At 32.7% G+C, this 18,214-nt stretch overlaps 1 protein-coding gene across 4 annotated transcripts in view; it reads right to left on the reverse strand.

Annotated features, from left to right (window-relative positions):
* The window catches only part of LOC136031488 (uncharacterized), a 76,687-nt gene that overhangs the window by 28,450 nt on the left and 30,023 nt on the right, over positions 1-18,214 (reverse strand). For all 4 annotated transcript variants that reach the window (XM_065711126.1, XM_065711127.1, XM_065711129.1 and 1 more), the window contains 3 exons: positions 17,570-17,781; positions 12,686-12,896; positions 2,608-2,879 (listed from right to left, as the gene is read on the reverse strand). In XM_065711126.1, the coding sequence (XP_065567198.1) occupies positions 2,608-2,879; positions 12,686-12,896; positions 17,570-17,781 (695 nt within the window). The remainder of the gene's footprint in view (positions 1-2,607; positions 2,880-12,685; positions 12,897-17,569; positions 17,782-18,214) is intronic.

The following is an 18,214-nucleotide window of genomic DNA, read 5'->3' on the forward strand; positions in this document are numbered from 1 at the left end:
GCTCAAGTTAGTGCTTGCTGAATATCAGTATTATTAAATTTTATTGTGAATAGGCCTCTGACATGATTAATCGATCTTATTTATGTAATTAATATGCAATTAATTACAATTGCATCTCAATTAAAATTGAGATGCAATGTACACTGAGTCTTTTTTATTAGATTGCAGTAAACTGACTTTTGTTTTACATAGCAACTTCACCCACAAAATAATATCACAAGGCTAATAAAAGTTAAAAATAGAGGTACCTCAAATAAGAGCAGGGCATTCCCAACCCGTCTCAAACCCTTTAAAAGACTTAACTGTCATTTATGGTTTGCTGAAAAAGATGTAGTGCGTTTTGTGGAGTTCTGATTTATCAATATACCAACGGCGACAACAACAACAAAGAAAAGCAAAATAATAATTAAGATTAAAATTAAAGGAAAGCAAACAATTTTGATCAAATTAATTCCGAATGCAAATTTATCTACTATTTAAAAAAATGTTCTTCTGATTCCAATTATTTCAAACATTTAGGCAATTAATGCCCAAACATAACTTTTAAAATGAACATTGCCATATTTGAAGCAATCTGTGTCATTTTTTGAAGCAAAAATTTTAATGCAAGATTCAATAAATTATTTAACATGAAATTTTAGACTCATTTAAAAGGCATTTATTAAAAATGTAGAAATTATTCGAAATCTACTATTTATCAGACTAATGAAACTAGGTTGATTATTTAAAATATAATTATTTTAATTCTACAGGTTTTCTACATATTAGAAGATTATAAGTTCAAAAGGAAAAAATTATGAATAAAAATAGGCTGCATATCAAACTAGTAAAGACTGTTTTTTTTTTTTTTAATATAATGAATATATAATAAATGTTATATATTTAATATTATATATATATATATATATATATATATATATATATATATATATATATATATATATATATATATATATATATATATATATATATATATATATATATATACAAAAGATAATTCTTAGTAGTCTCAGCAATTATCATTTTTAATGCTATAACGATTAAAGGAAACATTTTTGAAATATACTTTGGAATTTTTGGGGTATATCTCAGTGCATAGTAGAGCTAGACAACGTGGGGTACTTTCACTGCTATTAGTGTACTGTCTGATATTAAAATACCTGTTGGCAGGTTTTTCAGACTTACTGTATTTTAGCTTATGCATATCATTTGCTTTTAGTTAACCGTTCTCAAATTGGCCTGTCGCGTTCTCTCCAGTTAGTTTCCTCTTCTATTCAACATATAGAGTTATTTCTTAATGTAGGTAAATATGAATATCTACCATTTAATGGTGTTGGTGGATTGATCCTTTAGTTTTCCACCTTTTTCTTATTCCACAAGTAGATTTTTTTTCTGACTAGGTCTCACTGTTTTTAGATTACTCAGCTCTTTCCACTCGGCTCTTAAGCTAGGTTTTTTGAAAATTGTTGGAAACTGAAGCAATTATACGGTCTTATCCATCTTTTTTCACAAATAGTTATTTTCTCGCATTTCTGTGACTTGAATATATTTTTTTTCTGTATTTACCCTTCTCTTTTACAGTTTTTAAGTTTTCCTGTATTTCATTTATGTAGTGTATTTTCTTCTTTTTTGTTCATATTTGTATTTTCTTCATATTCATTCTTATTTGTTTCCCACTTTCTTGAGAAACTCCCTGTTGTTCTTCTTGTTTTTGGTGTTTGTTATACTTCACAAATATCATTTCTGTATATGATGAGGGTTAAAAAAAAAACTACTGTTATTATTAGTTAAAAAAAATCTTAGAAGTCTCAGCAACTTTATTTTTAATACTATAAGGATAAAAGGAAACATTTTTGAAATATACTTTGTTTTCAATAAAGTGCGAATGATATTTCTGGCCTTTGGAGGGAAGCCAGTAGACCTACTCTTATTAGTGCTTTGGTTGATTTTTCGTCGCTTTAAGTTTGACTCAATTATTCTTTTATGTATCTGTTCACTAAAATGTTGCATTCCAATTTAAATTTTGGGTAAAATTTTAATACTCAGTCAAAATGTTCGATCAATAGTAGATCTGTGCAATAATATTTTATTGAATTGGAAATAAAAATTTGAGTCGATGGGGAGGGGGATCTTAGTTCCTATGAATTAAAAACGTTTAATTTCTGGTCTTTTATTGGGCTGAAGCTATCCTGTAGACTCTCTTGAATATATTTATGAACATTTTAAAGTAAACTTTGTCTCAAGTAATGAATATAGGATATTTTTTTGGAGTAATTAAGACTTGAAACTGGGATAAGTTATCCAAGAATAAGTTGGGTTTATTAATGTAAGTAATACCGCACTTTTTTGGGCTCAATTGGTCTAACACATTCTTTGTATATTAGGTTTCACTTAACTAAGCGTCTTACAGCTTTTAGCTTAAAATTGATCAAGGATATAAAGTTTATTGGCCCGTCTCTGTGCCCCTAAGACCCTACCCCGACCAAAAATGCGTAATCACCTGATTAAGCAACCCTCTTTGGCCTTCAGACCTCAAATCAGCTTACTATATTATTTAGGTGATATTTACGATAATAGTAAAAAAGAACTAATCAAAACTCAACAAACCTGGGTAATATTAAATGACGCTAAAGGAGTGTCAGTTTTCTCTTCATCTTTGCTAAAGCGACCCATTCCATTGACTAAAATATTGGGCGACTTATTATCTCCATCGTCGTGGTGGTGTGACACGAATTTCGTTAGGCCCATTTCGTGCAACCAATCAGATACAAAAATCACGTGTTCAGGAAGGTCATGGTCATAATGTCGAGCATGAATGTCTCTTGTTGCAGCTTGTCTCACGATGAAAGATCCTGCCACCCCATCTGCTCTTTGAAATCCTAAAACAGGATACAGATTAAGAGGGAAATTGCGCTGCATATGTCAATTTATCATATTTATTACATCAATTTATTATAGTCGCAGGTACAGATGCTACCTAGTAAAGGGCGAAGCATGGTTAATGGTTACCAAACTTCAATAAACATACTTTCGAGGGAACTGTCTAGCAACAAATATTTCCGAAGCAACACTGAGAGAAAAAAAAACAAAACAAAAGAAACACAAACAATATAATAGATATTTAAACTGAATAGCGGTCAAGTGTCCCACTGTGTTTTTATAGGTTCTTAGAGGACCTGTTTGCAGTATAATGTAGAGAGCCATGAACCTAGAGCATTTAAATATCACATAAAAAAGTGAAATGAATTTTTAGAATTTATATCAGTCATGTGTGCCACTATAATTTCACGTGGTCTAAGATGACATGTTGACGAAGATAGATAGACAGATTTATTCACACGAAAGCCCAATTGGGCCATAGTGAAATACACAAAACAAGCGAAAAAATAAAGCAACAAAACATAGACTGAAAAGACACTAAAACTAATTATGTGAGAAAATCATCACGATGCCTCATACCCACCCGGACGAACTTTCCAATATTATTTATACTAAGGTAACATCTACTTCTCAAAATTTACAAAACACAATCTCTCCCCCTGACCTCCCTACCAAATATTTCCAAGTGTAACTCCCTCAACTCCTTACAATCCCCTAAAAAATGATGCAAAGACTCATCCATCTCTTCACGCATAGGGCAACTGTAAGGACCATCCTTCAATCTATTTCTCCCTAAGTATTTCCTACGTTCCCCAAGAGGCATAAAATTCCCCCTTACATATATTACCAATTTCAAATCTTCCGGAGCCAATCCCATTTCTAGAGCCCGCATATATCCCAAGGGACGGCGAGGTGGCCTTCTCAGCTTGCCAAACCTGAAATTCCTGATATTCTAGCCTAGATACAGTCCCTACCCCCTCTCCTATCCTCTTGCTCTCATTCCAGCAATTACCTAGCCCTGCACGGTCTAATATATTCTTTACCTGATTTGGCCACAAATCCTTCCTCCTATCTTGAAGCACCATTAAAAATGCTTGTTTAACTAGCCTATTATCTTCTATCGATGACACCCTTTCCCAGTATTTAACCATACTAATTAATCTACTCTGTCTCATACATTTTATTCCTATATCCCCTCTCAGTACTAACCCATTAAACTTATTATCAAGGCCTAACATACGCTTAAAAAACCTCAACTGTATTCTTTCTAAATTTAATCCCTTATTAAATCCCCAAAGCTCCGCCCCGTAATGCAAACCCGATCTAACCCTAGCATTAAAAATATACTTTAGCGGTCCTACATACCTAATTTCTTTAATACTACTTTTACTTAACAATCCTAGTAGTCTATTTCCCTTACTCCCTACCATCTTGAGATGTTTCTTCCATTTCCCATCTGGTGAAAGCCTACAACCTAAGTACTGAAATTCATCTACGAAGTCTAGCGTCCTACCTTCATATGTAAACTGACACTGCGAATCTATCTGTTCTCCACTTTTCCTAAAAACTATCACCACCGACTTCTTTATGTTTAATACTAGTTTCTTATTCTTAAAGTAAGAAGATGCTAGATCTAGCAGTTGTTGCAAATGTTCTTTACTTTCCGCTACTAATGCTAAGTCGTCCACAAAAAGTAATGCCATAACACTTGCACTTGAAAGCTTAAGTTATGTTAACAGTCATTGATCAAGAGTTTATGATTTTAGATATGAATTCATGAATCACATATGAATTCATTTATGAATCACATAGTACTCTTATGCAATCACAAATGAATCACATAGCAACTCTTATGCAACGATGCTACAATATAACAATATATCTGCTTTCAGATTGTCACATTCAGATTGACCTCCCAAACAATTTTGGCCTGATATTAGGCCTGGACAAATTTTATTAGCAGCTGAATTTTCCCTAACTAGTTTTTTCGGGTCTATAGTCTAACATTTAAACTTCAGAGCTAGTAAAAACAATTACCAGTTGTAGAGGATCCACTTCTCCAGTCTCAGCATAAAATACACACAAGAATTTTTTTTATTACGAATGGGTTAGTGACTATAAATTTTACAAAATAAAAAAAGAGCAAATTGACAGGAAAGCTTCAAGTACATCACAAGGTCATCACAAGGTCAGAACAAGGTCAGGACAGAGCTGAATTTTACAAAACATCCAATTAATATCAATTGAATGGTTATTTGCAATTAATTGCAATTACTCGTCACATAAACATCATTGTTGTGCCCTTTTGGAAGCAGTTTGAATATGAAAATGAATTTCTTACAAAAAAAAACTTCTTCTTGTTTTTATTAATATGGAGACGCTTTCGAGTAATCACTGGAATAAAATTCTAGGCCCTTCAATTGGTTTCTCCAGTTAAGTTCAAACTCTGAGTCCTGCGTCACCAAGCTGAGATTTTAATTCCATGGCGGCATTAAAAGGAAAATAAAAAATAAATATTCCCAGACCTTTCTGTCTGAAAGGGGACGAATTATGGCTTATACAAGCTATGAAGCACAATAAGTAAATAATTTATTGCAATAATAAGTGTTTTTGAGCGTAATTCAATAATTGCAATGAACAATTGAACATCAAAAATTACAAAAATCAATTGTAATGAGCTTATCGAACTAAAAGGGATTTTTATTAGCATTTTCAAAATTATAGGTAGCGCTGCATAGCTGCCTAAGTAAAGACTAGCATAGCTTAAATGCGTTATCCCCCAGACCCCTTCGTATTGTGGGAGTCGTCATACATACTTTGGAAGGGGCTAATTTGCTTGGGATTTGAAATTCCTAGTGCCCTTTTTAAGAGTCAAAAATTGGAGGTCAACAAACCCAAATTTCAATGCCATCCCAATTTAAATTATTTTCAAAATTATTTATTAATTATCATAAATTATTTAGTTGCCCGTTGTTTACATATATGGTTTATCACTGAAAAAGGAGGGCCCTTTTGATCCCGTGTTTCCGAAAAGACTCGGGCAATGTGCTTAGGAAATGTTGAGGGGGTTTTGAACCAAATCAAAGGACATTATATGCATCCAAGTTGTCGTAAGCGTGTATCTACAATGCTCCAAGCATGGCTAAAGGTATAAATTAACGGCTTAAGGGACCCAGCTGAAATTCTGAGGGAAATTCGGACCAGGAAATAAAGGAGATTTTTAATTCCGAATTGGGGATTCCAATGAATACTTATCAAGGAGTAATAAATTTTTGAAGAAAAATGTGCTCTTAATTATAGATTTTTAATAAGCAAAACCTTAATTATTAAACATAAAAACCAATAAAACAGAAACATTTTTAATTTAAAAATAAACAGACATTAACTCTTTTTTCGCATTCTGGCTTTCTCATTCTTTGAAAACAAGAAGCTTTTTAGAGCAAATAGAGCCACATTAAACCAAAGACGAGCAAAAATTAAATCAAATAATAATTCAAAATTAAAATGAACAGAAACTGCTATCAATATATAAATGAGACCAAAAAGGGACAGAAATTATAATGGATAATCATGTCAAACATAAAACGAAAATAAAGTACCATAAACAGGGTTAGGTTTAAAAGCCTTACAAAGACCAGAGCCTCATTTGAGCTTTACTGAAAACAAACAATAATTTGAATATATATTTTTTAACGTTAACAAATAGAAAACTTCTGAAACATCCAGTAATATAGCCTACTAATATAACCTACTAAAGAGTCAATATACTTACATTAGTTCTTTTCAGTAATCTTGGTCATTATGGCGATTTTCTTTCTTTTTGTTATTGTTGATGTTTGACAAATGACAATCAAACTGTTTGAATTAAGTCATTTTCGGTAAAGCGCAAATGACGTTTTGGCCTATTATTCATTACAATTTCTGTTCGTTTTGGGTCTCATTTATTCATTGACTGGTAATTCTGTTCATTTTGAGTTTTAGTCATAATTCGGCTTTGTTTTGCTTGTTTTAGGTTTAATGTAGCTGTTTATTTTCTGTGAAAAGCGTATTTTTAAGGAAAATAGTCTTTCTTAAATTAATAAACAATTAAACTGATTAGAATTTATTTTCATTAGTGCTACGCGTTTGTTTTTTTTTTTAGTAAAATACGGCTCAATTTTTTCATGGATGTTTCTTGTTCGCGGCAGGTTTTGTTTCACATGTGACGTCATTTAATTTTAGTTTATACAAGAAAGTTCTTAAAGCTCCTCTTTGTCAAAGCTCCAGATCGTGGTAACGAACTGTAAGTGAGGAGTGACTTGGCTCAAGAGTAACCCAAACTCTAAAAATAACGAAAGTAAAACAGTTCAAAATAGAGATGATACCTTTTTTATTGACAGTGAATAGATATAAAATTATTTAACTGGATGTTTCGAACACATATACAGTGTTCATCATCAGCAGTAAAACTAAAAGACATGAATAAAAAAAAACAAAATTTATACCTAATAAACTAATTACATATAGTTTATTGTTCTTATTTTTTAAATGCAACAGCCAAGGCAAATCTCTTTGACCTTTTCGGTTCCGGTTAATTAGAATTATCTGACATATTACGTGGACAGAGGTCATAGCTCTTAGGTGAGGTTATATTTACTTTATTTGACCTCAGCAAATTATCATAAATTGAGTTCAATCCAAATTCACCTGTATCTCTGTTTATGGAATTATTCTTGAATAAAATTTTTTAAATTTCAATTGTTTCCCCCAAAATTTGCTTTAAACCTTGGTCCCTAGAAATCAAAGAAACATTTTCAAACAATATAAAATGATTTGGAAAATTAAAGATATGCTCCGAGAGGGCCGACGTGAAATCTTCAGGTTTGGTATTTTGCTTTAAAGACGATGAAATAGAATTATGATGTTGTAGCAATCTCGTTTTTAAATTCTGGTTAGTACGTCCCACATAAGAGCTTCCACAAGTACATGGGATTTTATAAACCCCACTTTGTTGCTCTACGGAAGTCCGATCCTTTCCAGAATTTAAAAAACTAGCCAAAGTATTACTACTTCTTAAAGCTACCTTTAAACCATTATTTTGTAAAATTCTTTTAAGTTTTTCACTCAAACCTGGAACATATGATAGAAAACAAAAAATATCTTTCTTTTCTGTTGTTTTCAGAATATCGTCAGAAAATTCAAGAACTTTTTCCCTTCTTTTCGAAAAAGTCTGGTCAATTAACCAACCCGGATAATGGTTACTTATTAAAATCTCTTTTAACAAGGTTTAAAGCAAACTTTCAGGGAAACAATCGAAATTAAAAAAATTCTATTCAAGAATAATTCCATAAACAGAGATACATGTGAATTTGGATTGAACTCAATTTATGATAATTTACTGAGGTCAAATAAAGTAAATATCACCTCACCTAAGAGCTATGACCTCTGTCCACGTAATATGTCAGATAATTCTAATGAACCGGAACCGAAAAGGTCAAAGGGATTTGCCTCGGCTGTTGCATTTAAAAAATAAGAGCAATAAACTATATGTAATTAGTTTATTAGGTATAAATTTTGTTTATTTTTATTCATGTCTTTTAGTTTTACTACTGATGATGAACACTGTATGTGTGTTCGAAATATCCATTTAAATAATTTTATATCTATTCACTGTCAATAAAAAAGGTATCATCCCTATTTTGAACTGTTTTACTTTCGTCATGGAAAGGCAGTGTGGTCTTCGAAGTTATCTACTCTAAAAATAAGTGACCAAAAAGATTAGCGGGCGACTAGCCCCCCCCCCTCCCTCACCTATTTCTTCTCCAAGTTCATCCGATCAAAATTTCGTCCAGCATAGCTGAGAAGTCCAATAACTATACCTTTGGGATAACATGACCCCCCACAGCTCCTGAGGAAAGCGCTAAAAGTTGTGAAATTTGCCCTTTGTCAACATATAGTATTCGTTTTTAGGAAGTATACAGACATTTTTTGTAGGGAGAGGGGGGCATATTCCTGCTTCGGGGGGATTTTCCAAAGGAAGAATTTTCCATGAGGAGGGAAGTTTCCGGGAGTGAACTTCCCAGAGAAGATCTTACATTTGGGAATTTGCTATTTCCTTTAATTGTTATTTTTTTTTTTATTTGTCTTACTTTCTTTTTGCCGACTCAATTTTACAGATGTAGATATTCCGGAGGAAATCAGCGGGGTTGGAATAGCCTAAATGATTTTTCATGGAGGGAGGGGAGAGATTTCTCGCATCTTTCCACAGACGGGGGGGGGAGTCCGGGAATAGATTTCCACTGAAAGGAGGTTTTTGGCATGATTTGAAAGACGATCAGAAATCGATTTTTTTTTTTCAAATGAAAATATGCTAAGGAGAATTTTTCAGGCGGAATCGTGTACAAGAATTTATTCCTGAAACATAAGGGATGTTTAATTAGATTTCAGATAGTTTTTAAATTAATAGGAAACTTTAGCACGAAGAGCGAGGTATTGAAGAGGGGGCAACCCCATTCATTTATGGAATAATTTCAAGTCGTTTTAAGTTTTGATGTTGCTCCTTACTTTCAACTAAAAAAACTGTTTTTTTTAATTCAATCTTTCTTAAAGGGTTTAGAAACAACAAATGATAAAACAAAGAGGACTTATTGTATTGTGTTGTTGTTTGTATAATGAAAAGACAGTGTGACCTTGAGCGTTATTTACAAAAGATTTAAAATTCATCGATTCTATTTTTAAAGTGGTCTTGATATAGTAATGACTCGCATGAATGACAGAAAAGCTAATCTTTGGAGAAAAGAAAGTTCTTATGTAACTGTTTGTTCTGATCTGGGGGCATTGTCTTTCTCGTACGATGAAGGATACGGCTGCATGAATATCTTAAGACAAAACACGAATTATGGCGTTTTGATTTAATTATCGAAATAGATTTTATACTAGAAGTTATATAACAGCTAATTTTCAAAAGAGATACAGATCTGGGACTTATATAATCATAAAGGAAAAAAATACGGAATTAATTTAAAGGCAATATCGAGAATATTATTTCAATACCTATATAATAGTTTTGTTCACTAGGCTTTTGCGTTTTGGGTGATTGACATCGACATGTCTTTTCAACTTGTATGAAAAATAGCCCCGATAAGCTTCAATGAAATTTTAATAATTGATTTATGAGCTTTTTTATTTGACGGTAGCAGCAAACTTGTGACTTTTTAAAAGTAATATGAAGTTTCTCAAATTCTCAGTGGCTCCCATGCCCAAATTTGCAGCAATTTTAGAACTGATAAAATATGTGATTATAGCTTAAGAAGACTTGGAACTCATTGTTAGGTACTATTGCGCGCAGCTGAGTGACATTGTGTACCACTGAACCAATCGGGCTATACAAAAAAAAATAACGACTTTCACGCAAGTCCAGTTTCTTTTACATTGGAAGTACACGTCGTCTTTAAAATATAACGTGAAATTAAAAGAGCTTAGCGTACGTTATTTTGGTTTCAGAAACCTCTGTATTGACACCAGGAAGCTGTTAGCAGCCTCCAGTAACTGACATAACGTTTTTTTTTTTTTTAAGTAGGGCGGTATCATTTTATATGCAATAAGTTCAAATGCCTTCGAAAGTATCGTAGCCAGGCGTGTACACAGGGAGAGATGTATTACAAATACATCTGTATATATCATGGGGGGGGGGAAGCATACAGATAGAAAGAGAATAACTTAGTAGTGGTGGACAGTAGTCGGCTGTTGAACAGAAATACAATTATTTTTTTCTTAGAGTCTTTCGCTCTAAATAGTTTTCAGATTTAATTATAGGAGTATTTATATTAATTATCATTCTGCATTATAGTACTTTTCTTCAAGAGTGAAAAATTACCCAGGCAGGTCCGAGTAGTCCGCTATTGAGCAGAAACACAAGATTTCTGGCATTCATGGAGATGAAAAACATTCTAAATAGTTTTCCAATTTTATGATGAGACACAAAATTTTCTAGTTCTTTTAATTTTTTTCCCACCAAAAGTGGGAAATAGTTTAAGGCTGATCCTCAGTATGACCTTCCTAAAGGAAGAAAAGGAAGGCCAGGAATTTTGCTAATCAGGCCTAAAAAAAAAAACAACAACAGATTTTACATACTACTTTCATGCATATTTTTTTCTTTAAACCTATTGCAATTCCATTCCGCCCCGTTGGCATTACCGATTCATTACCAACTTAAATTACTTCCTCTCTCCGTTTCTCTCTCTCTCTCTCTCTCTCTCTCTCTCTCTCTCTCTCTCTCGAGTTAGGAGATTTGAGGCAATGTGTCAATTCCTTAGAAAAAATCAAATAAGATTATATTTAAAACAATATTCGATGCAACAAACAAGAGTAAAAAAATGTACGCTAGCATTTGTGGAAAGACGCTACAAAACGGTACCATAATTTAACTCGAAATATGAGAAATTATAGAAAAAATCCTAGGAATTCTTAACTTGAAATTGTCGAAATTTCGAAACACTGACTTTTCTTTTTTTTTCAAGTTCTTGGACATTTTTTGTTGAGCGGAAACAATTAGCAATTTCTTCATTCATGTACTTTATCAGAAGGAGGTCAAGACATAATTAAAGATAGCAATTCACACAGTAGATATTAACCGAGAAAAATCTGAGATTTTTTAATTTAATTTAAATTTAATAATTAAGTTTAATTTTAGTTTAATTTAATTTTAGTTTAATCTTATTTTAATTTTAAATTAATTATAATTTAAATTTAATTTTAATTTAAGAGACTAAGCCTAGCGGTTTCAAAAATCAATTCTTAAAAATGTATTGTCAGCAAAGCCGATTAATATTAGAAAGCCCTTAGAAAAGAAGTATAAATCGTCGCCAAGGGTCACATCTGATATTTTAACACTTCGGAGAGAATTGTCAAAAAATACTTTTCCCAATTCTAGGAAAAGTTTACCATCCCATTGAAGTACATTTTTCAATAATATTTTTCAATTTTCAATAAAATTTTTCAATAATACTTGTGCTCTTCAATATTATATAATCCTTAAAAAATCAAAAAGATTTCAAGTTATAAATTCCTCAAATTTCCCCTTTAATTAATCTTGTCACTAGGCATTATGTCTAATTCTAATAGTTGTCACAGTCTATCCTAGTGTCTAGGCTTCCAAGGAGAAAAAATATCATATATCACAAAAAGTCAATGTTTCTGTTGAAGTGCCAAATGAGAGCTATTATATTAAATTAACGACAATTAAACAGAACATGAAAACAAGGCGTTACACACTAGTCCACTTGGTGTACATTGGAGCCATGGAAGCATGGATGTAGAATTTAGAGGCAATGTTGGAAGAGGTCAATATAGCGTAAACCTAGTACACAATGTGCCCAATTTTATATGAATTTAAATATTTGGTAATTAATTACATCTTCTATGGTCCCTATAATTTCTCTTTTCTCTTTCTTAAGTTTTTAGTTTTTTTCGTACCTAAATTGTGAGGAACGAATTTTTTTTGTTTAGTTTTTTTCCGTAATTTATATTCTAAGGAATATTGGCGTCAATTATGGGGGAGGGTATTTTCCTCTCTAGATTTTGTTGCCCTCCCCCCCCCCCCATAGATTTCGACAAATACTAGCTTTTTATTTTTTATGAAACATTTTTTTTGGGGTATTTTCATTATAAATATTGCCAAAATACATCTCGCACACTCCCTACATCTCGCAAGATATATATTTACCTCCCACTGTTTACCTTAAATGACACCACTTTCACTCAAACGGGATAAACTAAAATTTGAATTTTTAAAATAAATTGTTTTAAAATAATAAACATAATTTACCGGAATGAGAATGATAGTAATTCGTCCCAGCATTGGCAGCCCAAAACCTATATCTAAATGAACTTGCAGGACCTATAGGACACTGTGTCAACAAAGGAACTCCATCCATATAAGGTGTTCCAACCATATGCTGACCATGCCAGTGAATGCTTGTTGATTCGCTGGGTAAATGATTAATGACGTCGACAACAACTTCATCACCTTCGCATACCTGGAAACGATGGAAATGCATTTTTGTTGCAAATTTCTTTTCTCAATGTAGCGTATAATTTATAAATAGTGACGAAGACTACACTGCCTTTCCATCACAAACATAAAAAAAACAAGAAGAGCAATAGGGAGTTCTTTTTGTAAAACAATGGAATTCTAATTTGAATAAATATTTCGGCCCTATGTCCATGGGCCGTTCTCAGCAAAACATAAATATATAAGAGAAAAGAGACTTTTCTTTTCGTAAGACAGTGGAATTCTAATTTGAATAAATATTTCGGCCCTACGTTCACAGGCCGTCCTCAGAAAAACATAAATATATAAAAGAAAAGAGACTTTTCTTTTCGTAAGACAGTGGGATCCTAATTTGAATAAATATTTCGGCCCTACGTCCATGGGCCGTCCTCAGCAAAACATAAATATATCAGAGAAAAGAGACTTACAGTTATTGTGAGTCTTCTTTTATATATTTATGTTTAGCTTGGGACGCCCCTTGGACATAGGGCCGAAATATTCATTCAAATTAGAATTCCACCGTCTTACGAAAAGAATTCCCTATTGTTCTTCTTGTTTTTGATGTTTGTAATGTCATTTTTTTTCAAATGATTTTCAAAAAAACAAGTTTTTCGAAGAACAGTAAAGGGCCATATTAAAACCTAATACTAGCAGAAATGAAGTTTCCTCGCAGAATGCCAGTGAATAGTCGTAAACACGGAAACATACCAGCATACACGCACTCACGGGTACACGGCGGCATGACATGAGATAGAAGAGGTGGATGGTAGATAAGCAAATAGAATGTACAAAAAATATACTTTAGGAAAGAGAACAAAATTAGAATGCAATTATAGCGATAATATAGAGACAACGGTTGGACTCCAGTTGACTTATCAAATTGGATAGAATGGGCTTTGTCTGGGTTGTTAGTCCACCTTATCATTAAGGTATTCTATTTCAGTTTTCTTTTAAATGAGTTGAGCCAAAAACTTTCTAATGGGGCAGTTAGAACTGAAAATTCCCAATTTTTACTCAGCTTTCAAGAAATATTTCCACAATGAAATATATAAAATAAATTACTGCCTTAAGACTTCACAAAAAAAGAGCCAACCAGCTTTTGCGTTATTTTTACTGGCTTGAAATAGTGTCAAAGTGACCACCAGACATATTTGATGCATATTAGTATGGTTTCAAGAGATGGGGTTGCTTGTCTCTCCATAAATTAGGAATAGTAAGAGAGACTTCCTAAAAGACATTACAAAAATAAACCAATGGAATCAAGAACACTTTTTAAATGGAAGTATTGGGCAGTAATCTCTCTTTTTCTTTTTGGTGCTTTTTGTTTGACCTTGGGTCCCATTGTACTAAGAACGACTGATGAACTGAGACAAAATGTCCGTTGAATCGGATTAAGAAGCTTTTTTAAAGCAATAAGAAAGTTTAGCATAAAGAGTGGAGGGTTGAGAGGGGCAGTCCCCCTCATATACGGAAAAATTTCTATTTTGATTTAAGTTTTAGTGCTGCTCCTTACTTTAAGTTAAGAAAAATTTGGTTTTTTAATTAATTTGTCCATGGGCAAATTAATGGGCAATTTAATTTATGATCATTTTTCAAATCATATCCAGGGCTGAACAAAATATTATGGTCTACCGGCCCGATATCCCTCACTTCTTCCTGTTAAATTGTAGATATCAGCAATCGTAAATTGAAAGGCAGTGTCTCCCTTTTTCAGTGATTAAATAAAAAAACAAGTTTTTTTAACTGAAAGTAAGGAGCGACATTAAAACTTAAAACGACCAGAAATTACTTCGTATATGAAAGAGGCTGCTTCCTCATCAACGCCCCGCTCTTTACGCTAAAGTTTGACTCTTTCTCTCAATTCTTCTTTTTAAAACAGTAAAAACTTTAGCGTAAAGAGCGGGGCGTTGATGAGGAAGCAGCCTCTTTCATATACGAAGTGTTTTCTGTGCGTTTTAAGTTTTAATGTCGCTCCTTACTTTCGGTTAAAAAAACTTGTTTTTTTTACTTAATTTCTGAACGTTTTTGAATCAAATGCATGTTTTGATTTTGGCTCTCCGCAGAGGAATAATCAAAACGAAATTTGCATATTTTTTTTTTTGGCTCAATGGCTTTCTCATAATTTTGATCGAATGATTTTGAGAAAAAAAGAGCGGGGGACGAAGCCTAGTTGCCCCCCCCCCCGATTTTTTGGTTAATTAAAAAGGCAACTAGAACTTTTAATTTTTTACGAATCTTTTTATTGGTAAAAGATTTACGTAACTTATAAATTAGCTTACGCAAAGAACTTCTGTATTCTCATGTTTTTATTACATATATGAGGGGATTCGCCCCATCGTCAGTACCTCGCTCTTTACACTAAAGCTTAAATTTTATCCCAATTCATTAAGAATGACCCCCTGAATCACAAAAGCCGTAGAATAAGTAGTTGAAATTACTGAAAATACTTTAGCGTAAAGAGCGAGGTATTAGAAGGAGGTGAGCCCCTCATATGGGTAATAATTTCTGTTTGTTTTAAGTTTTATTGCTGTTCCTTACTTCCAGCTGAAAAAGCTTTTTCACTTTTATTTTTTAATTGTTTTTTTTTTTAATAATGCTAGTAAATCCTGCTCTCCCTTCATGGAAATTTTCTTCTCCCATTACAAATTCTCGAAGAAAAGTTCCCCCAGCATATCCCCCTCTTCTCAACCCCTCCCCCAAACCAAAAAAATCCTCCTGAAAACGCCTGTATACTTCCCAATAACCATTACTATATGTAAGCACAGGTGAAAGTTTGTAACTTGTTGCCCCTCCCACGGGGACTGTGGGGGAGTAAGTCGTCCCCAAAGACATAGTTATAAGGTTTTTCGACTACGCTGAATAAAATGGCTATCTCAGAATTTTGATCCGTTGACTTTGGGAAAATAATTAGCGTGGGAGGGGGCCTAGGTGCCCTCCAATTTTTTTGGTCACTTAAAAAGGGCACTAGAACTTTTCATTTCCGTTAGAATGAGCCCTCTTGCAACATTCTAGGACAACTGGGTCGATACGATCACCCCTGGGAAAAAGAAAAAAAAAAAAAAAAAAAAAAAAAAAAACAAATAAACACGCATCCGTGATCTGCCTTCTGGCAAAAAATGCAAAATTCCACATTTTTGTAGATAGGAGCTCGAAACTTCTACAGTAGGGTTCTCCGATACGCTGAATCTGATGGTGTGATTTTCGTTAAGATTCTATGACTTTTAGGGGGCGTTTCCCCCTATTTTCTAAAATAACGCAAATTTTCTCAGGCTCGTAACTTTTGATGGGTAAGACTAAACTTGATGAAACTTATATATTTAAAACCAGCATTAAAATGCGATTCTTTTGATGTAGCTATTGGTATCAAAATTCCATTTTTTAGAGTTTTGGTTACTATTGAGCCGGGTCGCTCCTTACTACAGTTCGTTACCACGAACTGTTTGATTCTGCTTCAAAATTAAAATGTTTGATTACAATTAAAATTTTGGACAAATTTGAATATTTCGTTAAAACATCTTATAATAAATCTGTTTTTTCTTTTATTATATAGTTCAATATTATAAGCCAGTTTTGTTGTTAATTTGCCAAATGAGAGCTATTACGTTAAATAAGCGGTAGTTCAACAGCACATGAAAGCAGAGGGTTGTACACTGGATTGCTTGGTACACATTGGAAATAACCTCAGACACTTCATTGGAAGACATTGGATGAATCTTTGAAAAATGGCTCATTATAGCTTCTCTTTCTGTGCTGATTATTTTGCTTTAGTTCATAGTGTATATATATATATATATATATATATATATATATATATATATATATATATTGAGCCCATTGATATTCAAGCTAGTTTAAAAGTTGGTAAATTTGTTCAAAATAGATTCATAGTTAATAAAAAGGTGGTTTAAAAGAAACAAACCGAGTTTTCATGAATACAAATAATCAAATTACTTCTACTTCGACGTTACCTGTAATTGTGGCAGTTGTTCATAACGGGTTTATAGTTAATATAAATGAGTTTAAATGAAACAAAACATATCTTGAAGAAGTTTCTACAATACCAGTAATCACATCAGCTTTATCGCTTCTTGGAAGTATTAAAGAAGCTTTTTCTTGTTTTTTTAACCTTATTATTCAGTATTAGCACGAACATAAAAAAAGTCTTATGCGATGTACATCAGACAATTGTTCACATTCTAGTAAATTTTTACTTAGATCTCTTCCGCATACCTATACCAATACCAATATTTAAAATTAATTTTCTGTCGTTTACTCTATTAAGTCTGCTGGGTGTACACCTCGTATAAGGAGAAAGCCCAGTTGTTCAGAAGGCAATAGAACCGGATATGATTATGCATATTTTATTAAAGAAATTATTGACTAAAAAAAATATACGTCGTCAGTAGCTATACGATAATACCAACTACGGTCTGTTGTATTGTTAAAAGAGTCCTAATAGGATTTTGTTAGTGTTCTTACTATATTTTTAGGGTTATTAGGGATTACCTAATAAGCCTAAAATATAATATAAAAAGATTAAAATGTTAAATTAAAAAACTGAACTATAAAAATTTTAATTATAAAAAAATAGCCTCTCGGTCGCATCGGTGGTCCTAGGACGAATTAAAAAAGTATCGATGATAAAATAAAATTAAACACCTGAATACTTGGGCCAGGGAATTGCCTGTTGATTGTCACGAGTCCTTTGTGGACACCGTCAGCGGCTATGCAATGGTGGCGGCTGCAGTCTGTTATGTTGTTCGGACAGTCCCAACAGGCTTTTGTCAGGGTTGCATAATACTCAATATGGAATGTATAATGACATGTCATTGGCGACTCTTCTGCTATGCAAGGCCTCAGACACTCATTCCCTAAAAATAATAAAATATTAAATTTTCAAAAAAATAAAAAATAATAAAAAGATAAGGTTGTTGAAGAGTTTACTATATACAATATCCTCAATGAGCTTAAAAGAGGGTTAGCCCTTCAAAAAATTGTTTTATCTGCACGATTCTCTTTTGTTGGTTGCACTTAATTTTTTGTATTGATAAGTCAAACCCTCTATGGCGTGGCTTATGAATACTCTTTTGAATTATAAACTTGAAGTTTATTCTTTTCAATTGTCTGCGAATCTCTTTAAATTTGTTTCATTACTTGTAAATTCTGTCAAAAGTTTTGACAGAATAAGTGGATGTGCTGGACTAAAAATTAATATGAAAAAACATAAACAACTAAATAGAGTTGAAATCAGTAGTATACAGCTCGCTTTTGCCCAGCTGAAATCTATAGAATAAAACGTAAAAA

This window comes from Artemia franciscana, chromosome 9 (assembly GCF_032884065.1).
Source record: "Artemia franciscana chromosome 9, ASM3288406v1, whole genome shotgun sequence".
NCBI classification, from domain to species: Eukaryota; Metazoa; Arthropoda; class Branchiopoda; order Anostraca; family Artemiidae; genus Artemia; species Artemia franciscana.